This window comes from Planococcus citri, chromosome 2, assembly GCF_950023065.1.
Source record: "Planococcus citri chromosome 2, ihPlaCitr1.1, whole genome shotgun sequence".
In the NCBI taxonomy this organism is placed as follows: Eukaryota; Metazoa; Arthropoda; class Insecta; order Hemiptera; family Pseudococcidae; genus Planococcus; species Planococcus citri.
The window spans coordinates 76,783,483-76,807,329 of record NC_088678.1 but is presented as its reverse complement, the minus strand read 5'-3'; the positions used below and the strand labels follow the sequence as shown (position 1 = coordinate 76,807,329).

At 36.7% G+C, this 23,847-nt stretch overlaps 2 protein-coding genes across 2 annotated transcripts; both read right to left on the bottom strand.

The window, feature by feature from the left end:
• Positions 1 to 294: 294 nt before the first annotated feature.
• Positions 295 to 12,773, bottom strand: LOC135834541 (lysosomal aspartic protease-like). The gene is made up of 9 exons (XM_065348469.1): positions 12,605 to 12,773; positions 12,410 to 12,458; positions 12,209 to 12,323; positions 11,606 to 11,691; positions 2,494 to 2,666; positions 2,174 to 2,311; positions 1,901 to 2,066; positions 1,671 to 1,763; positions 295 to 531 (listed from the first exon to the last, which is right to left on the bottom strand). The coding sequence occupies exons 1-9, from the start codon at positions 12,673 to 12,675 to the stop codon at positions 331 to 333; spliced, it is 1,092 nt and encodes a 363-aa protein (XP_065204541.1). The 5' UTR covers positions 12,676 to 12,773; the 3' UTR covers positions 295 to 330.
• Positions 12,774 to 16,560: 3,787 nt separating this feature from the next.
• LOC135837812 (lysosomal aspartic protease-like) lies at positions 16,561 to 23,847 on the bottom strand. The gene is made up of 9 exons (XM_065353206.1): positions 23,674 to 23,847; positions 23,475 to 23,523; positions 23,260 to 23,383; positions 19,448 to 19,575; positions 18,836 to 18,996; positions 18,554 to 18,679; positions 18,290 to 18,455; positions 18,075 to 18,167; positions 16,561 to 17,113 (listed from the first exon to the last, which is right to left on the bottom strand). The coding sequence occupies exons 1-9, from the start codon at positions 23,763 to 23,765 to the stop codon at positions 16,925 to 16,927; spliced, it is 1,128 nt and encodes a 375-aa protein (XP_065209278.1). The 5' UTR covers positions 23,766 to 23,847; the 3' UTR covers positions 16,561 to 16,924.

The window sequence follows — 23,847 nt, the reverse complement described above, 5'->3', positions numbered from 1 at the left end:
ACGTGAAAAATTTTAGATCCACACCACACCACCTCTCCTTTTTGGGAAACTCCCATTTTTTGAAATTTCATTAACTCTTTTCTCAGCCCCATCTTGGCCGATTTTGAATCACTAAAAAATACAGTAATCAAGCGAATTACGAAAAATGTGATTTGAAACACGCCATTTTTCGAATGATTTTTGATTTTACTTGACAAGTGTTTCATCTACTCGTATCAGTTATATTAATGGTGAATTATTGGTCAGGACCATTCCATTTTATCATTTTATTCTTATAAAATAGAAATTCACAAGTATGTAGGATGCATATTTCAAATCAAATCAAAATCCTTATTCTGAGTCACGCTTATAAAGGAAGACCTCAGGTCTATTCCCATGAATGCTTTCGGCGAATCCAATTCTCCCCTTCTCTGCATCGATTACAGTGTAAAACTTTCTGGTAAAAACGTTTCCCATGGTCCAATAATCTGAGTGATAATAAGCTTGCGGTATCAACCGAACTATGCAGACTTGTTGATCATTTTGCGTCAACTGTGGAAATAATTAGCTGCATCAAAGTTTTATTGTGCATCTCAATTGACCTAATGCGATCGGGGCTATCGACAGAATCACCTTTTCGTGAAAAACTGATACTTTTTTCCCACAGCCAGTTGAAGTAGAAATGGCATAGTGGGGATGTTTTGGACACTGCGATAAATTCGTGTTAATTTGTTGTGTTTGGGTGTAAGAATGCCTCAGTTTTATCCGGCAAATCCAGAAAAGACTTTTCTCAGCATGTCCAAAACATCCCACTACTGTCCAACACATCCTCCCAAAGTGGTTTTGTTTTCAAAGTCCAATGGTTTGTTCAATTTGCAACTTACAATTTTTTCAAGTAGGTCAAAATGTGCGCATTGAGATCCTCTTTCAAATGAGACCAACCCCACCTTTTTAGATGTTTCCTATCGCTCGCAATTTCAAATCAAAAATTTTTTCAAAGGGTTCAAAATTTTCAAGCCCCTGAAAAACTAAGGAAATGGAGAGGGAAAAATTTCAAGAAATTACTGGGTGTACCCCTATAATATAATGTACACAATCTGTGAAAATTTCAAAATTTTTCATCGACCACCCCCCCCCCTCCCCAAGATACGAATCTTTGAATTTTTTATGTTTAGGTGGCAGTTTCTCCAAAAGAGGACGGGGTGGGAGCTCAAAAATGTGTATGGAGTTTTTACATCAAGGGTGACTTTTTGGGCCACTTTAGACCCATTATGGATCAAAGGCCGTTTCGCCCATCTTATAGGGGGGAGGCCCTTTTGTTTCGTGACGAGCACCATTTTTTGAGAGAGATTTTTCACGTAGACTTCTTTTTGCAAGCAAAGCTTACTACATAGTAGTTCCTTTGAAAAATAGAGGTTTTCAGTTTTTGTTCAAAAATGGAGGTTGCATTTCTTTTATTTTATACATTCTTTCTTCAATAGCAAAAACAGGTTTTCGTTTCCCTTTTCTGTTGGAAGCAGACGATTGCATTTTCTCATCAAAAAATGAAGTTGCAAACTTTTTTAAAAACACGCACCGGTGCGAATTGCTCCGTCTTGCACTCTTGTCAGTGACACTGATTGCCCCTTTGCCTATTCTCTGAAAAGTCTTATGGTTAACCACGAATAATAGTGTAGACCATACTGTTATACCTGCTGGATGTAATCATTCCCTTCAAGAGTGAAATCTGTGTCAGCGATTCTAAACGTGATACTCGGTAACGTATAAACGGTTTTGCAGTCAACCTGTTTTCAAGCAGGTAAACGAGTTCAATAGGTACTTATGTTCGCGAAAATTATAATTATTATGCTGCTTGAATGTTGAGGAAGAAATAAAAGCGAATAATATGGCTGAATACCTAAAATCAAGTATTTGTTCTAACCTCCTCTAAATTTCCATTTTTCGATGTTGTGATGTGTAATGCTTCGTGGATTTTATCTATGTCCTTTCTTGGCACACTAATGTATGGCGAGTCGGGTTCAATTATGAAAACTCTATCTAGGAATTCCATTGTTCGAACACTTTTATCGTTATGATGTAAAAAAACACTGTTTAAAAGTAAACAAATGTAAATATAAATGTCTGGAGGATACTATTACTATATCTACGCGTGATCGAAAGTTCCAGTTTGATGATCATAAAAGTAAAAGACTACCTTTGCGTTTTAATCAACCATCCTCCCAACGGAATTATTGTATCAGTTATCATAGCGACGTATTGCAAGTTACCCCGAAACTTTGTCTTGTCTTCGCCGCATAACATCAATTCAGAGGTACTATGGTCCCAAGGATAACTATAATTTCAACATAGAAAATTTCACGTTTTTTCTAATCACAGAGAGCAAAGCGAAAGGATAAAATTATCAGGTAGATAGCTATATATAGGTAGTAGGTACATGGGTATACGAAGTATGCTATTTTACGAGCAAATTATATTAGTAAGTAAATACACATATAGGCCAAAAAATGAACTTACTTAGTGTAGAATGAAAATTTCTTCTCTAATCCAAGTTTTTTGCAGTGTTCTAAGAAGTAGTCTCTATCATGAGAATGCAATCCCACAGCACCAGCGTATAGTCTATCGTGGAGTGGTCGCAATGATGGACTCATATGAGTAAACGATACATTTTGTATCTGGATATCACCCATCTACAGTAAATAAGCATAGTAATGATGTACAAATAAGTAGATATGTTGGTCAAAAAAAAAAAAGAAAAAAAACGCTGTCATCCGGACCTTTCCAACGTAAAGATCAAAATTGCAATAAAACTTGAAAATTTGGGAGAAAATCATGGGAAAAATGAACCGAGCCTAACTTGTAGAGTTCTAAATTTCATATTTGAAACCATTATTAAGTAAATTGTTGGTTTGATGACCATTGACCAAGTTATAAAATTGCCTACTTCACAACCGATAGGGTAAAAGCAGGTAATATGGGGTTGCTACTTGCGGGGTACCCGCTTTTTTCGTATTCTATATGGGTGCTATCCAACAGGAAAAAATTTAAGGTGTGTTTTTAAATGATTCTAAGATGATCTGACCAGACCCGAAGGCGATTGGTCACGTGTACACTTTTTTATTCGTCGGTGATGACTTTTTCATGCAACTCCAAGAGTAATACATACGTCAAGTTTTTTGAACATTTTCGCGAAAAATGTATATTTTTTTGAAAGGGTATTCCCGGTTAAGATAGGTGAAATGGCCCTGTTCCCAGATTTGGAAAATCATGATGTATTATTGTTGGGTACCTTCAATAAAAATTTTCGAGCGGAATTCCCGCCCCCCAACCCACCCCCCCTTGATCAGTACAGCCAAAAAACGCGTTTTTGCGCGAAAAATTCGGTATCCATGAGTGGTGGGGATAAAATTCTGGTACCACGCGGAATGTGTAGGGAGAGCCTGGGACTTTCAACACGATTTTTTTCAAAAAATTTTATCGTAGTGGTGGGGGTAAAATTGACAAAAGAAAACTTTGAAGCGCCACAGCTCCGAACTGAAGGATACTACACAAAAACTGTTTTCGCCAAAATGTGTCTTTTTACAAGTACTTTCTTCCTACTAATCCATGAAATAGAAATTTTGTCTGCAAAAGGCTCATATTTGCAAAAAAACCCTAAAAAATACGTGTTTTTCGCACTTTTTTGCAAAATTATGCAAAATATGCGAAAAATGTATAGAACAAAAAATGTTGAGCGTCGAATTTCACCCTAGAAAACGTGTTCAAAAGGTTGTAAAAACGCTCATCTACTGAGCTAAGCGCGCGCACACATCACATCTTTTGCAGCCAAGTCATGAGATGAGGTATTATGGCACCTGCACTGTGCACTATCTGATAATTCTCACGTTGGTCATGTCGCTACATAGTATGGGGCGAAAAATCGCTACCTCAAACTCGTCAAAAATTCCTGCTTTTGCCAAAATTATCCATAAAGTCACATTTTTGTGAAAATTATAAAAAAATCCTAACTTTTGTCGAAATTATCAAAAAAGCACTGTTTTTGGTCATAATTGTCGAAAAATACATTTTCTTCTCAATGACTTTATCAAAAAATCCTAATATTTTTAAAATGAACAAAAACATCTGTTGTTGTCCAAAATTTCAAAAATTCCAATTTATTGCCATAATTATCAAAAAATCTCAACTTTTTGTAAAAATTGCCAAAAAAGCACATGTTTTATGCCAAAATGTTCAAAAAATCTTATCTCTAGAATAATTGTAAAAAAGTCTCATTTTCGCCAAAATTGTAAAAAAAATCCCAACTTTTGTCAAAAATTTCCTAAAAAGTCCTGTTTTTTTCAAAATTGTTGAAAAAGTACCTTTTTTTGACGTTATCAGGAAAGTCCTAATATTTTTTGCAGAAATGACCAAAAAACTTTGATTGTAGCCAAAATTTCAAAATTTCCTTCTTTTGCCAAAATGATCCTAAGAAGTCCGTGTTATGTTTTTTACCAGAATTGTCTGCAATGTTGTTCTTGCCTAAATTTTCAAAAAAATCTCGTTTGTGTCAGAATCGTGAATCAGTTCTTTTCTTGTCAAAATTATAAAAAAATTCCTAACTTTTGTAAAAATTGCCAAAAGAAAACGCCTGTTTTTTGCCGAAAAGTTCAAAAGATCATGTTGCCTAAATCGGCAAGAATTCTTGATTTTCCCAAAATTATTCTAAAAAAAATCCTGTTTTTTTGCCAAATCATTGTCATAATTTAATTTTTTCTTAGTTATTTCAAAATAAATAGGTTAATTATGTACCTACCTAGGTATTGTAAAAAAAAGTTGCTTTTAGCCAACATACTGCTTTTTGTCAAAATTGTCTGCGAGTTCCACTTTTTTGACGAAATATTGTGGGCAAAGGCCTTTTTCTGATGAATTATCCAAAAAATTCTATTTTATGCCAAAATTGTTAATAAAATCTTGTGTTAGCCACAATACATAGATTGAAAGTACAGTTTTTGAAAAAATTGTCAAAAAGTCCTAATGTTTGTCATAATTTGTCTCAAAAGTGCTGCTTTTTCCATTTTTAAAATCATTATTTTGTAATTTTATATTTTTTCTCTTGATTTCCTTTTCTATTCATTTTAGTTTCGGTCTGAAAGTGGAAAAATTCTTTGGAATGAATGTTCTCTTAGATGGACGAGCCGATTTTTTTGAAATTTCCTTACGTAGATGCGGCTTGATGTGAGGCATTCAGCGCTGTAATTATAATTGCAATTACTCAATTAGCTTCTTGAGTAATTGCAATTAATTACGAAAATTTGTACCAAAAAAAGAATAAAAAGGGGAATAGGGCCATATCAAAAGCAAAACCGACAAAAGCAAAGCCGATGTCAGATAAATTTTGAAATTTATGTAACACCACAGGGGTTCTAAAATCTTTTCTATTGTTCAATTTTAAAATTTATTTTTCAAAATTGAATAATGGAAAAGATTTTATCAAAAGCGAAGCCGACATCTGTTTTAAAATGTAACACCGCAGGTGTCCTAAAATATTCTTATCTACAGTGTTATCTTTCCCATTGTTCAATTTTAAACATTTCTCTATTGTTCAATTTTGAGAAAGGTTTTTAGAACACCAGCAGGTGTTTCATTTACACACATTCAGTACTTAGACACCGCAAGCAGGTGGTTACCCTTTCGGAACCCAATATATCCTTGCATTAATAACGAAGACGAAACTGCACTTGCATTTTATACATTTTAATTACATTTTAACTACACGAATATATTTACATGAGCATGATTGATAGTTTTTTAAAAGTACAACTTCGTTGGACTTCAAGAGTGGTTATTTACAACTCGTCAGAACGCACGAGTGCGATCTATCGAGATAATAGCGACATAACAGTCTTCCCCCCTAAGGAGAATAACGCAAGGGCGCGCGACGCTCTCGCTCAGACCGACGCATCGGCGCTGGTGGAGGCGTACGCGGTGCAGATTGAGGCGTACGCGGCGCAGGAATATTTGCAATTGACCTTGGTGCAGGATCAGGAAATATCGCAATAGGTATTGGATCGGATTTTGGAACTGCAGCTCGTCTTAGTTGATTAATATGACGTTTATGGGTCTGGTTAGATTCATCTTTGACCAGATAAACCACTTCTCCTAATTTCTGCAGAACTACACCATTGGTCCATTTCTGTCGATTATTGTGCATACGCAGTTGTACATTTTCATTAACGTTGAACGAACGACGAGCAGGAATGGTTGATGTTTCAGGAGCATTCGTAGGTTTAACTAGGTCTAAATGAGTTCGCAATTCTCGACCCAACATCGCAGCAGCAGGAGATTTACCAGTAGATGAGCACTTATTTTGTCGATAAGCAAAAAGTACTCTTTGTAAACGTTCTTCCATACTACCAACTTGATCAGCTGCAATACCTCGTTTAACAATTTGAATAAATCGTTCTGCTTGGCCATTGGAGTAAGGGCAGTACAGAGGTGAAAAAACATGGTTGATACCATTTCTTCGAACAAATTCGGCAAATTCCGTGGCAGCAAATTGAGGCCCATTATCGGTGACCAAGGTCGCAGGTAACCCAAATCGAGCAAAAGTATCTTCGAAGCATGCAATTATTCTCTGAGATGTTGTCGAGTGTAATACGTAACCCTCAGGCCACTTTGAAGATGCATCAACAATAACTAGCAAGTATGTATTGCCAACTTGACCAATATCCGCATGGATGCGCAACCATGGAGCATTCGGATTTTGCCAAGGGTGAAATGGTTCTTTAGGCGGATCCTTTTTAACGCAGGTCGGACACGCAGATACCATTTCTTCAATGTCTCGATCAATTTTAGGCCAGTAGACATAACTCCTAGCTAACTGTTTACACCGAACGATGCCGCAGTGACCTCGATGTAATTCAGCTAACACAGGCTTGCGTAAAGATGCAGGTATATAAACACGGTCATTTTTCATGATGCAATTACCATGTAGAGAATATTGAGCTAATTCACTCGGTTTTAACGTACACCGCTCTTCCCCTCTCAGCTGGGCAATTAAAGATGCTGATGAGGGTTCTAACAACGTAGCTTCCGCAATCATTTCCGCATTTACAGGTAACACATTGATAGTATTTATGTGAGACCATGTAGGTACATCAATTTGTGATGCATTAGCAATCTGATGCGGATGGTGAGAAGCAAAATCAGCATTTATTCAGAAGAGCGACGATAGATGACCTTGTAGTTGAATTCTTGAAGGAAAAGTGCGTAATGAAGCAAACGATTCGCACTTAACGCAGGTTTGGCAGCTGACGGCGCAAATATTGACAGCAGCGGTTTGCAATCAGTTATCAAGGTAAAAGGTCTACCATACAGGTAATTAAAGAACTTTTTCATTCCCCAATAAATGGCCAAAGCCTCCTTGTCCAGTTGGCTATACCTCGATTCTGTCTCGGTCAACGTTCTTGAGACAAAAGCAATTGGCCTTTCTCCTTCAGCAAAACGATGACTTAGTACCGCACCTAATGCAAATGGTGAAGCATCTGTCGATAATATCAGCTCTTTCGCCGGATTGTAATGACACAGCACTCGGTCACTGGCAATTTCTTCTTTTAATTTGCAAAAAGCCATTTCGCAAGCATTCGACCATACAAAAGGAACGTTTTTCCGGCGCAACTGGTTCAGTGGATGAGCGATATCACTGAAATTCGGTATAAATTTGGAATAATAACCAACTAAACCAATGAACGACTGCAATTCATCCAAATTTGTTGGTTGTGGAATATTCAAAATAAGGTCAACTTTTTCGGTCGTTTTATGCAATCCATTCGCATCAATGGTGTAACCAAGGTAGTTGAGCTTATCAGTGACAAACACGCATTTTTGTTTATTCAATCGCAGATTATTTGCACGACAAACTTCGAAAAACATACGCATTCGTTGTAAATGCTCTTCCGGTGTCTTTGATGCTTGACGAATATCATCAAAAAAGTTTTTAAAACTGGGTATTTTTCGAATTATTTCTTCCAATCTTTGTTGAAATTTCGATAGAGCGCACTGAATACCATAATTAAGGCAATTTACGAGATGGACACCTTTGGGTGTGTTCACTGCCAGTAATTTAGCGCATTCTGCGGTAACTCCCATATGCATATACGCTTCAACAATATCATACTTTGCAAACAGTATACCCTCGAGTTCCATAAGCATTTCTTCGGAATTCGGAATTTGGTATTCTTCCGGTATGATATACTTGTTCAACGTCACACTATAATCACCGGTAAGTCGCACAGAACCATTTGATTTAACCACCGGAACTATAGGTGTTGCCCACTCAGAGGTTTCAGTTGGCATATAGATTTTCTCACGAACCAGACGATCAATTTCTTCGTTTACTGCATCCCGCAGCGCATATGGAACACTACGCCCACGGCAAAAAATAGGATTGGCATCAGCACACAGTTTAAACGATACTGGTTCACCTGGTAAGCGTCCCGGACTATCGCCAAAAATATCAGCAAATTCTGACACCAATTTATCGATCTCAGCATTCAGGTCAATATCAATTTTATGAATCGGTGCTGTTTCTGCATTCAGTTGACGAATATCGAGTTGCATAGGAAAAATCCAATCATGTCCAATTACACTATCATAATCGCCATGCACAACTCTTAGAATGAGTTTATACTCTTTCCCATCATATTTGACTCGAACAGGTACGTAACCAGCAATTTTAATCAAGCTCTTATCGTAGATGCGTAAAGTATAACGACTCAGACGTAATGGTGTCTTGATACCCAATCGTTTAAATTCACTCATCGAAATTAAGGTGAATGTAGCTCCGCAATCAGCTTCTAAACGAATAGGTACACCTTCGATACGAACGTCGACATGAATTTTAGGTGGTGGAGAATTTTCAGCAGATGAATTTATTGTTGATTCCGCAGCAGATAACACAATATCAACAATTTCACCACTTTTCATATCAACAACATCGATCGATTTTGCCGCAGCTGAATGCAACGCGCGACGACCCATACCACAAACAGTAGCTAAGTGACCAATTTTTTGGCATTTGGTACACTTCGCTCCCTTGTGGCGGCAATTCGGAGCTTTATGATCGCGTATACCGCAATGATAACACACAACGTTATCACTCGTAGCACTAGGCTTATCAGCTTGAGCAGGTTTCTTGTATTTTGGACGTTTTTTCTTCCGTTCGAACTCGGATACCTTGTTGAGAGTTGGCACTGGTGCAGGTAAGGATGGCGTTTCAGATTTTCGCAATTCTTCAACACCTTTCTTCGCATTTTCGCTCGCAACAGCTTTATCAATTACCTCTTGCAAAGTAAGATTAGCAGAGAGATAATGCGCTTGCACCATAGAGTCTCGTATACCGGAAATAATTTGAGCTTGTAACTCTTCGTTTAGGCGCGCAACAGTGGCATATTTACAGCCGATAGCAAGCTGTTTAAGTGCAGCATAAAAATCGTTGAACGATTCGTGTTCAAGCTGCTTTCTTGCACGAAATTTATTAATACAAACGTCCGTCAACGGTGCTGGGCAATAATGATCTGTTAGCAGCTTTATGATTTTATCATATGTCAGATCTTTAGGTTTACTCGGAGCAGCGAGTTTAATCAGCAGTTGATAAGTTTTAGCACCAACACTGGCAATGAAGAAAGATACCTTGTTTGTAATCTGGCAATATTCAGTGTAACAATCGAACCTTTCTGTATAGCTGACAAAATCTTTGTTACTTTCAATAAACGGTTCAAAAACGGAGCTGGGGTGCACTACCGTTATCGGCACTTTTTCTTCTTCTTTCCCCATTCTCGTCGCCACTTAATATATCCTTGCATTAATAACGAAGACGAAACTGCACTTGCATTTTATACATTTTAATTACATTTTAACTACACGAATATATTTACACGAGCATGATTGATAGTTTTTTAAAAGTACAACTTCGTTGGACTTCAAGAGTGGTTATTTACAACTCGTCAGAACGCACGAGTGCGATCTATCGAGATAATAGCGACATAACAGAACCGAAAGCAGGTGGTTACAATCACTGTATGGCAGTAGACAACCCACAGTGGCTGGCCCAACTGGGCTGTAGAATCTCTCTTTTATCCCTCTTAGTACAAGGTACTGCATTGTGGGTTGGTATACAAGATGTGAAAATATCAGAGAGTAGGGATGGTCCAGTTCACCATCAGTGATCAACTGATCCATTGCCTTGTGTACTATGTTACATGCCAAATTTTGGTTTTCAATATCAGCAAAGTGTTTACCAAGGATCGATTGTGGACTAATAGGATTGTCCAACCTCGGTTTTTGTGTGTGTCTAAAAGTTGTTCTAACAAATAAGACGCGTTGGTTGATGTCTTCAAGTGTTAATCCATGTTTGTACGGTCCCAGCTGTGTGTAGTTTCTACCAGAAACCCCCCCCCCCCCCCGGCCCCTGGTTATGGAGTTTGAATATCTGGAGTTGGTTTTTTGGTAGAATGAGGAAAGTAAAAAGTTCCAAATTTGGTTTTTATTTAACTCAATGTTTTCTTATACCATTGATGTTCAAAGTTGACAGTTTTTTTTTATAGGTATAAAATTAGAATTCAGAACATGTTTTGGAAAAAAAATCCTATATAATCAGGCGATATCATGTGTTCTTTTTTTCAGGGTGATGTCAGATGTGTATCTTGGAGTGTTGTATAGGTAGTATGTTTTGAGAATTTTTTGTTTTGTTTTCTCAGAAGATGATATAATTATTTTTTCTCCTTACTTGCATGATTTTTTTAATATGAAGTCACCACAAAGGCAGCCACAATGCCACTATGGTGGAATTAATTGGCAGGAGGGGGAGATTTCTACAAATCGCCATTTTCATACACACCCGTGTTTTTGAGCGGAAAGTATTTCAAATAATCATTAGTATTAGCTCATTTCATAACTGTTCCAACTTCCACGGGGCACACTTTGCCCCAACCCCCCCCCCCCCCGCACCACTCCCCAAACAGTGATACTTGAATAGCATTCGACCCTAAAATCTAACTCGAGATTCGAATTCTGCAACCTTGAAAACATATCAATCGACATATTACACAATAATATAGGCAAAATTTGAAATTTCTCCTCTCCCCTTGCCTCGCCCCCCAAAAAATAACCCCACACTCGAATTCTACGACCTCAAAAACATATCAATCGACATATTACACAATAATATAGGCAAAATTTGAAATTTATTCCTCTCTCCCCCTGCCTAATCCCCCACTCCTACGAAAAAAATAATCCCAGATTCGAATTCTACGACCTCGAAAACATATTATTCGACATTATCACACAATAATGTGTGAAAAATTTGAAATTCTCTATGATTTTTCCGGGCCACAATTTTTATCACGAATAGATAAATGTTTAAATTTTCGGTTGTCACAAACATTTTTATTTTATATATATTTCTCTTCCTTCAAGAAGAGTTTGAACCTATGCACCCCATATTACTCCGCGCGTATACCCTATAATTTCTCAAGTTTCTCTGTTTTGTTCTCCATGTTGTAACGCGCTCGTGGTATTATGACGTCACCGTTCGAGATCGCGATGATGAATTTTTATTTTCGTAGGTTGTCGATGTTTTGTGCGTACTTACTGAAAATGTATCAGCTAATCGAGTACAGTAGTAAGATACACATCGGGACGTTTTCGAGTTTTTGTGATTATAAATCGTGCGGTTTTCTGCAACAGTGGTACCACGTATTATTATTTTATTTCATTAGAGCACCCTCTTAAAGTACTACAATTTGAAAAAAAAGTTCAAAATTGCACACTACGTACAAACGGAGCAATTTGCAACTGAAATTTTCCATTTTTGGCCCTTTTGGAGAACTTTAAAGCCCCCAAGTATTTTTTTAAATTTATACACACGTGTAACAAATAATTCTGCTTATTTTAAATTTTTGAAAAAAAAGGCAAAACAAAGAAACTTTTTGCACTACCCTTTGATAAAATAAATAGCAGCTGAATTCTTGGAGGCGCAGTTGAATAACTGCATAAAATACAAACAATTTCGCCAATGTTGGAATAAATCAGTTGCGCAATTGATTCATTTTTTGCTATTGAGTGGGCGCCGTTGATGAACGCTCAATTATAACCATTTTATTGAAAAATTAAAAGTCTGCCTGTATCGCCGTGGACTGTATAATCATTATGTCGCTATGCTGACTGTGAGTATAATGGAATACTTTTGACTTACGGCAATCTGCAGTACTTTCACACCAATTTGAGAGCACTATAGTTCTATCAAGTGTTGTATCGAACGTTACGTTCAGTTTCTGTGGCGGCGTTCCAATCGAAATAGTTCCATAAAACTGTAAAACATTTTTCGTTTCATGAATATTCGTTGATTTCAATACTGATTTTTTTTCTTATTAGTGATTTTTGCTTTCATGCTTACCATTTGATTGGAAATATAATCTTGAGGTTCCTTTATTGATAAGGGTATTCTTTCAAAGTATAAATCAACGTGTTTTTAGTCATTGGATTTGAAAAGCACATAGGTAGATAGATTCAGTTTTAGTGAAATTAAATACTTAATTCAAGCATCTACTCGTAGTATGTAATATTACAATGGAAAATTAATGTTTCTTACCTGATGCCATTTCCTCCAATGTGGCGAATGTTTATGAATACGAATAGTAGTAATACGCATAATAACTTCATTTTCGTAGAATGCGCCGCTGTGGCTGAAAAACTTTACAACGAATAGCAATTTGAATTTTTCTTTCTCAATTTAAAACTGAGTTATCAACCTACGAGTACGTGCTCTCGATTAAAACTGAAAATAACACGGTTATGGTTTTGATTTAGGCCTATTAAAATCATACCTATTTCAAATCTAGCGGATGTCAATTTCCCGAAATTAAGGATGCTGTACTTTTCAGACAACGTTTTGTTACGTAGTAGGAAATTTACTTCGCCTTTCCGTACAATCATATCTATTTGTATGATTAATAGCTATTGGGTATACCTATACTGATTTAATTTTCGAGTTCAATTTGTGCGTAGGTACCTAACAAGGGAGCTACCCAAGGTCTGATAAGCTGATCGAAAATTTTTTTCACAGGCGGATAGAACATCAAAAAATATATTATGAGCCAAAATTTTGGCTGCTGGAGTTGACGGGCGGGAAAAGTTACGGGAGCTTGAATATCGAAAAATCACAAAAATACACAAAAATACACTGAAAAAAGTATAAAATTTGAAATCATTCGGCACCATGTTCGCTTCAGTAGCTAATTTTTTGGCCATGATCTACCATCGATATAATTATGACGCCTTATAGTGGACAAGTCGCCGCGATCTGCGTGTAAGACCTTGTGGGTGAATTTTTCCCCATCCCCTAATTTTGGGCGAAACTTTCGAAAGAAAATCTGGGGCATGTGATATATCGAATTGTATGTTTTTGGTGACGCTGAACACGAATATGACGTCAGATTTTTGATTGGACCCCATCCACGCCCCCCAGCACCTCCCCAAAGGGGGTAAAAGTTCAAAAAAGTGTTTTGCTTGTGCGACACATGAAATAGTATGTTTTTTGTGACGCTGAATACGAATATGACGTCAGATTTTTGATTGGACAAGTCGCTGCGATCCGTGTGTAACACCTTGGGGATGAATTTTTCACTTACCTATTAAAAAGAATAAAAACATGAAAAATCAAAATAACTCACCACCCTCCAAATGTTCCCCTTAAAATTCTCGACAATTTGGTACTATGCTCGATACCAGTCCCTCAAGAGGGATGTCTAAAAAAAGGGATGGAAAGAGTAGGTGTTTAAAAAAAGTCAGTCCAATAAATTGATCAAAGTTACCACTTATAATATCATTCGTTTTTGCTCAAATGTTTTGTACAAAGTCTACTAACCCAACTATAAATCACACCACCATTGATTGGTCTTCAACCCTCCCAAGGGGTTGGTGGAGGATGCTTGGTTTTTCAAGTAACACACAAGTGAACCATATATTTGAAAAACGAATCTGGACATGCGATATATCGAATAGTATGTTTTCCAGGTCGCTGAATACGAATACTAACTTATTTTGTGGGTCCAACTCCTCAAAGCCCCTCTGTGCCCCAAAAAGTAGGTTAAAATTTTGAAAAATCGTGAAAAGTCGAGTGATGATATATCGAATGGTATGTTTTCGAGGTCGTTGAGTACGAATATGAACTTATTTTTTGTGTCCCACCCCCCCCCCCAATGTCCCTCTGTGTCCCATCAAGAGATCCCTCGGTGGCGTAGTAGGTAGAGCCGCGGTCCTCCGTTCACGAGGTACCCGGTTCAAACCCAGCTACAGAGGCAAGCTTGTGCGTGTAATTAAAAATCTTTCGTGCAATTATCATCATTACACGCCAAGTACCGGGGGACTACCAGTTTAGCCGAGCTAACAGATAATGCACGCCATCTGTTAGCAGAATCAAAAGGCTGAAACTGGTTCGAGCGTCTATAGAGGTCAACACTGAGGAGCTCAGGGTCTATAAACTACCCGGCTAGCTCCAAGGTGCTTGTGTAGATGTCACTAGAAAGCAACGGGAAACTACTAGTGGAAGCTCGAAACAACGTCGATTCCCCAGAATAATCGCAGTGGCAATAGGCATTCGCCTCGCCCTGTTAGGGTACCACAAAAATGCGATTTCCAATGTCCTGTAAAGGACAAGGAACCACGACGACGTCCCATCAAGGAGGCTAAAATTTCAAAAAATCATCAAAAACTCGAGTGATATATCAAATGGAATGTTTTTGAGGTCGCCAAGCACCTTGCGGTAAACGAAAAAGATGATTGAAGTATAGCTAGTAAATTTTTTATTCGTATACAAACAATCGCAGCTCTTGAGGGAGAAAGAAGGGCGGTTTGCATCCCTTCAAATCCCTCATAGAAAATCACTACTAGCGTCATTACTAAAAAAAAACACTAGTAACTTTTTCGGCAAGTAGCGTCACTACTACTGACAGACGTTACTAATGACTAGTAACGTTTGTCACTAGTAGTGACACGCGCAAATTTGCGCATTTTGCACTGAAAATCATGGCAAAAACATGTTAATGACAGCTATTTACTCGTAGACCCTCCTCAAACAACAAATTCTCCAAAAAAAAAATTTAAATCAAAAAAAATTTCATGCCTGGGGTGGGGTTTGAACTCGCAACCTCTCACTCTCTAGTCACCTGCCTAACCAACTAGGCCACTGAGGAAGTTGGAAGATCAGGTGTTTGAAACATTTATATGCTCTTTTTAGCACTCTGGACTTTAAAAAATTTCAAGTTTGATGATTTAAAAAAAAATTAAAACTGAGTTTTTGGTGTGTTAATATTTTTAGATAAAAATTAAATGGATATCATACACTCGTATTTGATATTTCTTTGCGAAAATGGACCCTTCCTCGACCCCTTACCCTCGTCGCCCCCCTCTGAGGGGGCTGGTACCTCAAATTTTTTTTTCATTTTTTGAGTGGAATTTAGGCTTTTATTTGCAAAAATCATGGACTTTTTTCCGTTCCTCTCCCCTCCCCTCCCCCTCCGAATTTTAAAAATATAAATGGGGCCCGAGCAACTGAGCAAGCCACGACAAAAGCTCTTGACAATTGACAATTCTTCATTTTTTTTAGGATATAATTTCTTCATGCAAAAAATTGAAAGGTTAAATGATTGTTTCCAGATATTTGGTGAAAAAAAGGGAGTTTTAGATTGAGGATTTCTGGTAGTTTGACTGAAATGCAGCAGAGGACCCTTTTTTAAAAAAAAATTCAAGTGAAAAAATCGCATTATTTGCGATGTGAGAAGTCAATTTTGCTACTATCTAATGTTGGTCAGAGAAAAAAAAAAGGAAAATGATCTGGCCTAAGCGGAAACTTTTCAATAATTCATAATTTCAAAAAAAAAATATGGGTTTTGGGAATTCTTTAATTTTTATTTTTCACCAATTGTAGATACCTGCCATAATCGTTACTAGTGTCGGCTTGGTCATTAGTAGCGTTAAATCATTCACTAGTAATGTTGAGACAGTCGCTAGTAGCGCCAAGCTGATCGCTAGTAGCGCCTAGTCAGTCGCTAGTAGCGTCAAGTTGGTCGCTAGTAGCGTCAGTACAAACGCTAGTAGCGTCAGTACAAACGCTAGTAGCGTCAGTACAAGCGCTAGTAACGTTTTCGGTATCACTGGTAACTTTTTCAGAAACGCTAGTAATTTTTTGAAGTCGCTAGTAGTGATTTTCTATGAGGGAAGTTTTCGAAAATAGTGAAAACAATTTTTCGAATTGAAGATTTTTTTCGATTAATTTTGAAAATAGGATTTTTTGTATCTTTAGACATTTTACAGATGCACTGACCCTTTCAGCTCATAGATAGAATATCATAGAAAAGTGGTCCTCAATAAATGAGTTTGATCCTCGAAGGGCCAGCAGAAAAGGGGGCTTTGCTATTATCAAAAATGTTCGGGACTCGTAGACGTTTACCTATCCCTTATCTCAGTTATCAACTACTGATTTATTTTTGTGATGGCTTTGTGAAGCCGAATTTCAGTAGCGCCATCTCTAAGCAGCAAATTTAAAGGTATTATTAGAATTACTTTATTAATTTGATACAAATACAATAGGTACCTATAGGTTTAGGTATGTAGGTAGGTACATACTATACCTACCTTATTGCATAGATTTTCTTAAAAAGTAAACAAACGTCTAGTTTAAGGAGATATCATATATCGTACTTATTACTTTATACTTAAATCACAAAAAATACAGTAATTAAGAGAACTATCTATATTTAAAATTGCAGTAGAAGCAGTATCAGAGAAACAAATGGCCGAATTACGAAAAATATGATTTGAAGGACGCCATTTGATTTTATATTTTACTTGACAAGTATTTTATTAGTTGTCATTAGGTGCTTACCTATTAATGGTGAACTTCATCGTCCAGTTAAGAAAAAAAGATCATTATCTGAGCAGGTCTATTCCCATGAATTCCTTCGGCGAATCCAACTCTCTCATTCTCCGCATCGATCACGGTGTAAAACTTTCTGGTAAAAACGTTTCCCATAATCCAATAAGTTGTGGCATCAAATGATATCAACCGAACTACGCAGACTTGTTGATCATTTTGCGTCAACTATGGAAATAATTGGCTGCATTAACGTTTTATTTTCATCTCAAAGCAGTCTCTGAGCAAATATCATTTTCAGTTCCCTTATTGATGAAAAGTCAATTTGTTAGGTGTAGAAAAATACTTAGTAATCCAGGAAAAATAGCATTCCATTGGGAAAAGTGAGGTAGAAAGCTGAATTTTGGTATACAGGTCCATTTTTTTGTGCTGAACACGAATCCGATGAGTCCCTGGTCGTCCCTGGTGAGCGTTCTCCCATATTGTGGATCTAAGCCCCCCAAAACCAGTTTTTTGCAATTTTCTCCCCGCATTGCATTTTAGCGAAAAATGAGGTTAGATACAAGAATTTACGTCAAATTTCCGATCCAGTGATATATCAACTTTCCTTCTACCCCCAAGGGGGTGGAACCACAACCATTCAAAAAAGGGGGGTTCCCTGAAAAATACATAACGGCTATAGGCGCCTAAGAGGGGTGAAATGGTCCCCGAAAGCGTTCGAGTTGATATTAGCATGAAAGATGGGTACCATAGAGAAACCTCCGCGCAAAAAATTTCAGATCCACACCCCCTCCCCTTTTTGCGGAACCCCCCTTTTTTGAAATTTCAGTAACACTTTTCTCAGCCCCATTTCATCCGATTTTGAAAATTTTTCTGGAGGTTATGTATATCCTTAGTAGGTATCCCCACAAAAATTTTCAACCCCCTCCCCTCATATTTACCTCTCAAAACGGTGTAAAAATGTATTTTAGGGAGGGTTGGGGTAAAATGGGAATTTTGGGGAAAATAACCAAGTATTAATGAGTAGGGTGTCGTTTTCTTAAAAACAATGAAAAATTTTTTCCCTGGGTATTTGAATGTCGCCCCAAGTCCCTCTTGTCAGTGACACTGATTGCCCCTTCACCTTCTCTGTCCTTCTCTCTGAAAAGCCTTATGGTTAACCATAATAGTGTAGACCATACTGTCATACCTGTTGGATGTAATCATTTCCTGTAAGAGTGAAATCCTTGTCATCAATTCTGAACGTGATATCCGGTAACGTATGAACGGTTTTGCAGTCAACCTGTTTTTAAGTGGGTAAACGAGGTAAACGATTTCTATAGGTACTTATGTTTAAGAAAATATTACTCGAGAGATCAAAAGCGAATAATAGCTGAAGAATATCAAGTAATTATTTGTTCTAACCTGCTGTAAATTCCCATTTTGTGATGTTGTTGTGTGTAACGCTTTGTGGATTTTCTTCATGTCCTCACTTGGCCCTGTAATATATGGGTGGTCGGGTTGAACTAAAAACCTCTCACCTAAGAATTCCATTGTTCGAACACTTTCTCCGTTACGATGCAAAAATAAACTGTTTAAAAGTAAACAAACAGAAAATATATATGTTTGCAGAATACTACATACGTACGCGTGATCGAAAGTTCCGGTTTGATGATCATAAACGATTACCCTTGCGTTCTAATCATCCATCCTGCATTCTGTGGATAAGTTTTAGTATAATGCATGTTACCCCGAAACTTTGTCTTGTCTTCGCCACATAATATCAATTCAGAGGTACTATTGTCCCAAGGATAACTAATTTCAACATAAAAATTTTCACTTTTTTTCTAATCACTGAGAGCAAAGCGAAAAGCTAAAATTATCAGGTAGGTACATGTACCAAGTATGCTACGTATCTTGGAAGCAAATTGAGTTGGTGGATAAATACATATAACCCAGAAATGGACTTACTTGGTGTACAATGAGAATTTATTCTTCAATCCAAGTGTTTTGCAGTGTTTTAGTAAGCCATCATAAGTCAATCCTACAATACCATCATATGGTTGATGCTTGATAAGCATGTTGCATGCAGCTGCATAAAACGATACATTTTGTATCTGGATATTATCTATCTACAATACATAAATGAACAGGTCATGAAGTACAAATAAGTACTTAGATGTGTTAGCTTGAAAAAAGGCTGGCACCCGGACCTACTTATTCCTTTGGTTTCACATCTGAATTTAAATTTAAATAAGAGAATAAAAAGTAATTAATAATCTTGTCATTTACACGTTAGGCTACATGTTTTGCACAATCTGTGCGTCTTTTATTCTTCAACGTAATGCTCAAAATTGCAATAAAACTTGGAATTTTGGGAGAAAATCATGGGAAAGATGCACAGAACAAAACTAGAATACAGTTCTAAATTTCATTTTGGAAACCACTATTAAATTGTTCGTTGCTCATGGTATTAAATATGACGTCACCGTTTGAGAACGCGATAGTGAATTTTTATTTTTTAGGTCATTGGTGCTTGAAAATCTACTGTTAGTTGTTTAATTGTGCATACTACCTACTTACTGTAAATGTGTCAGTTACTAGAGTCCCCTCGTAATCTTCCAAAATTTTTGTATCAAAATCATATTCACATTGGAAAGTTTTCGAGTTTTTGTGGTTATAAGTCGTGTGGTTATAAGTCGCGTGATTTTCTGCAACAGCGATATTACGTATTATTACTATAATAGTGATTATTTAGAATTATTGTAGTGTTTATCGATTGCGTGCATAGCATACGAGTACCTACATCAAATGCGCAAATGTAGGTATTATTTTCACGCCTACGCTTTTGATTAATTAGTGATTACAATACATCGATTGCGTCTCATAAGAAACCGCCGCAAACCTATCAGAGGTTTCATTTCAGGTGCTCCCGAGATACATATAATCGAACGATAAAAAAGGTGGTTAGCACGATAACCATTTGAACGATAAAACGTGGCTTAGTAACGGTAGTTTAGGTGGTAAGCACAGCATTTTTCACCCATTGAAAAAGGTTGTTAGCCCGATAATTTTCATTGATAAACACAATATTTTTCATTGACAAAAGAAAACGCTGGCACACAGTGGGACAGATTCAGTTTTTAGGGTGTCAAAAAGCATATTTCAGAAATGAATGCAAATTTGGACGTCAATCTTTCAGATACACAGGTACCTACTTATGTATTTTGAGGAGCTGAATTCATTTTTGTCGTTATTTTGGTTCGAACCTCGAATGGGGGCTCCAGGAGGAGGGTGCAAAGGGGTAAATATTTTGGAAAAGTCGAGTGGCGGGGTATCGATAATTCGATATGTACAATTTTTGGGCTCCAGAATTCATTTTTGACGTTATTTTGGTTCGAAACCAAAACAGGGCCTCAGGAGGGGGTGCAAAGCGGTAAATTTATGAAAAAGTCGAGTAGGGTATTGGTACGTTTTTGAGGCTCCAGAATTCATTTTTGACGTTATTTTAGTTCGAAACCCAAATGGGGCTCCAGAAGGTGGGTGGGGTGTAAAGGCCATCGAATAGGTGAAAAATAAATTTTTTTGTAATTTCATTGAAGATCTGTGATTTTTTCAAAAATTTCAACTCTACCTTGGCAGCAAAATCCATCGCATTGGGTCAAAAACATAAACAAGGTCGTCCGGCGTTGTCTTGTAAAGCTTTATTGAAGGTAGGTACCTACTAGAACACTTCATTTTTTATTCACTCGCAAAAATCGTATACTTTTTGTCGTTCATTTATCCTTATTTATCGTTCATTCTGTCAAAAATTCTCGTGGAAATTGTTTATTTTTTATTGTTCTTACTATCATATATATCGTGCATACCACCTAATTTATCTTATCGTTTTTTAAGAAATCGTGCAATACATTTTTTTATTGTGAAATACACTTTTTTATCGTGCAATCCTCTTTTTCATCGTGAATACTTATTTATCTGATAACCCACTACTGTTATCGTGCTAACACCCTTTTTTAAAGTAACGATAAATTGCATCCTAAAGGTAATACCTAAGTATGCATATTTGCTAGGTGGCTCAGTAAAGCTTGAATTTTAGGAAACTTTCTAGTTCCAACTAAAAACAAAAATTATGTATCATTTTGAAATCCCTCCCAGTGGGTCCTTCTAGCGTTTTGATGCTCACCTTCGATTTGAAAGAATGAACAGCAATAATTTTGGACGTCTTGTTGTGTTATTTGAACGCGTGGAAATTGTAATAAACTCATAAGTTGAGTGACTGTACCTTTTAAAGCTTTCTTTTGGTTTGGGAGTAGGTATGTTTCAATTTTTACTGCATTTTGAGGTGCACTTTTGATACGAATTATTTACCTAAAAGGCAGTGTTAAGGGGTTCCCTTTTTGAAAAAAAGGCAAATCAAAGAAACTTTTTGCACTGGAGCTGACTACATATAATTTGAATTTCTGTGACGGAAATTTCGGGAACCCTTCTGATAAAATAAATAGCCAAGTGAAATAGCTAGGCGGTTTGCTGAATTCTTGGAGGTGCAGTTGATTAACTTCCCGATCTGCAAGCGTGTCCGTAAGAATCGGACACAACAGTGTATACAAATCCGGTAAAACGGACACTTTGTGTCTGTACTTCAGAACAATACCTATTGTTTAGTGAAGAACAGGCACGATGTGACCACAGAGCGTTTACAATGTGACCGTCTGCTGATGGAATAGTTGCCTATATATACGAGTATAGGGGGTATGCACCCCCTCCCACCATGATTGAGTACCTTGGAATTCGACGACAAATTCTTTAATTTGCCGACAAAATCATCAATCTAAGGTTAGGTACCCTCAAAATTGTTAGGTATACATATTTTTCAAGAGCTTTTGCCCTCGTTTTGCGCGAGTCAATTTGGTTTTTTTCTTCACTCTAAAAATTTCAAGAAACCACTGATGAAATTTTAAAAAAGGTAAGATCAGAAAAACCAAATTCTTAAGTTAAAATTGATGTTGTTCCATCATCTACGGAGTTACAAATTCAAGAAACTTATAAGTGAATTTAAAAAATGTGGAGATCAGAAAAATTGAATTTTTTTTATTAAAATTGATTCAAATCACAAATTTTTCAAAAGTTTTCTTTCCCTTCGCTTGGGCTATTCAAGATGCTCCTGTCAAAAATTTCAAGAATAGAAAAATTCAAAAATTGAAAGGAAAATTTCAGAAATAGGTGCTCTAAATTAATATTTAAACTAGGTATTTGAAAAGTGCAAATTTTTCATGGTTTTTGAACAGATGTTACTAAATTGTGCTCTGCTGAAAATGTAACATAAAACATCACAAAAGTGGTCATTTTTTCATTTTTTAAACAATTTTTTCATAAAGTTTTTGCTCTTACTTCGCTCAAGCAGTAATTTTGCCTTTTTTCTGATGAAATACTCATTCATTTTGAAGGAATTTCGGAAAATTACCTAAAATTTCGATTTTTTGTGTCTAAAAATCTACACTCCGCTGGTGTTTAGCACACTAAAATTTTAATTTTTTTTTCAGAAAACCCACAATTTTCTTTGTTTCTTCTTCAAAAAAATATTTCACTCTCGTAAACGCATCACAAGCTGCTTAAACACACCTCAAAAAATTTGAAAATTTATTTGCTACACACACATATTTTTGGGGGAATAAATTACTCAAAATTGATCAAAAAAAATTATCTTCTTGAATGAGGCTTGATGGACATACATATATGCACAATTTGATGCCTATTTCTGAACCAGCACCAGTGGTGTACTCCTATAAACGAAGTTGAGAAACATCCCTTATTGGTATCAGTATCAGTTGTGTGGGGTAGGAGGAAATCAGCAGCAACTTAACCAAACATCCGAGAGAAAGTAGAAGAAAATCAGTTCCACTGTATTTAAGATGCACAGAGGAGACAGACAATGACATTTCTGCGCAACAACAACGTACCTGCTACCTGCACCTACCCTAGAGGAATTTATCTTTCCGTTCATTGTAGTTCTTGCACAAAAGGATATTTTCTTTTGTTTGGCTACATACCAGTAAGAAATAGTATTGTGATGAAAGAAGAAGAATGCAATCTGGAATAGATTGCCTACATATTTGCATTAGGAGGAACACAAAAAACGGACACAATGTGTCTGAAAAAGCAGACACAAGCAGTCACAAATCCGCGGACACTGCAGACACATTGTGTCGACGTTTTTGCACATCGGGTTGTAAAATGCAAACAATTTCGCGAATGCTGAAAAAACGTATGCACGCAATTGATTTATTTTTTGCTATTGAATGAGCGCTACTGATGGATGCCGAGGCCGAGTTACAGACATGTTGTTGAAAAGTCTCTGTAACCATCACGTCGATACTGAGTTTTGAAATACTTACGGCAATCACAATCAGCTGAACGGTTACAATGATTTATTGAGAGCACAATATTTATACTATATTGTGTAGTAAATAATACGTTGAATTTCTGTGGCGGAGTTCCAATTGAAATAGTTCCATGAAACTGTAAAATATTTTTCGTTTGGTGAATACTCATTGATTTCAATAAGTATTGATTTTTTTTTCTTAATTGTGATATTTGTTTTTATGCTTACGATTCTATCGTGTTCGTGTCCTTCAGGCTCGTATATTGATAAGGGTATTCTTTCAAAATGTAAATCAACGTGTTTTCAATCATTGGATTTGAAAAGTACATAGATAGATTTAAAGTCGGTGAAATTACCTAAATGCCTAATTCAGGTACATACATACCCAGTAGATAATTAAGTACAATGGAAACGTAATTTTTCTTACCGGATGCCACTTCCTCCAATGTCGCGGATGTTTATGAATATCAATAGTAGTAATAAACAAAATAACTTCATTATTAAGATATGCGCCGCCATGGCTGAAAAATTTCACAACGAATAGCTATTATTTGAACTTTTTTCTTTCAATTTAGAACCGAATCAAGTACCAACCTACGAG

Coding starts and splice junctions, on each gene's coding strand:
- LOC135837812 (XM_065353206.1), bottom strand. CDS start 23,765: ATGGCGGCGCATATCTTAATAATGAAGTTATTTTGTTTATTACTACTA. Junction 19,576..23,259: donor TTCAGCTGATTGTGATTGCC/GTAAGTATTTCA, acceptor TCGCTGTTGCAG/AAAATCACGCGACTTATAAC. Junction 18,680..18,835: donor AAATTCTCATTGTACACCAA/GTAAGTCCATTT, acceptor TGTTGAAATTAG/TTATCCTTGGGACAATAGTA.
- LOC135834541 (XM_065348469.1), bottom strand. CDS start 12,675: ATGAAGTTATTATGCGTATTACTACTATTCGTATTCATAAACATTCGC. Junction 2,667..11,605: donor GATTAGCTGATACATTTTCA/GTAAGTACGCAC, acceptor TATTTACTGTAG/ATGGGTGATATCCAGATACA. Junction 532..1,670: donor GGAATGATTACATCCAGCAG/GTATAACAGTAT, acceptor TTATTTCCACAG/TTGACGCAAAATGATCAACA.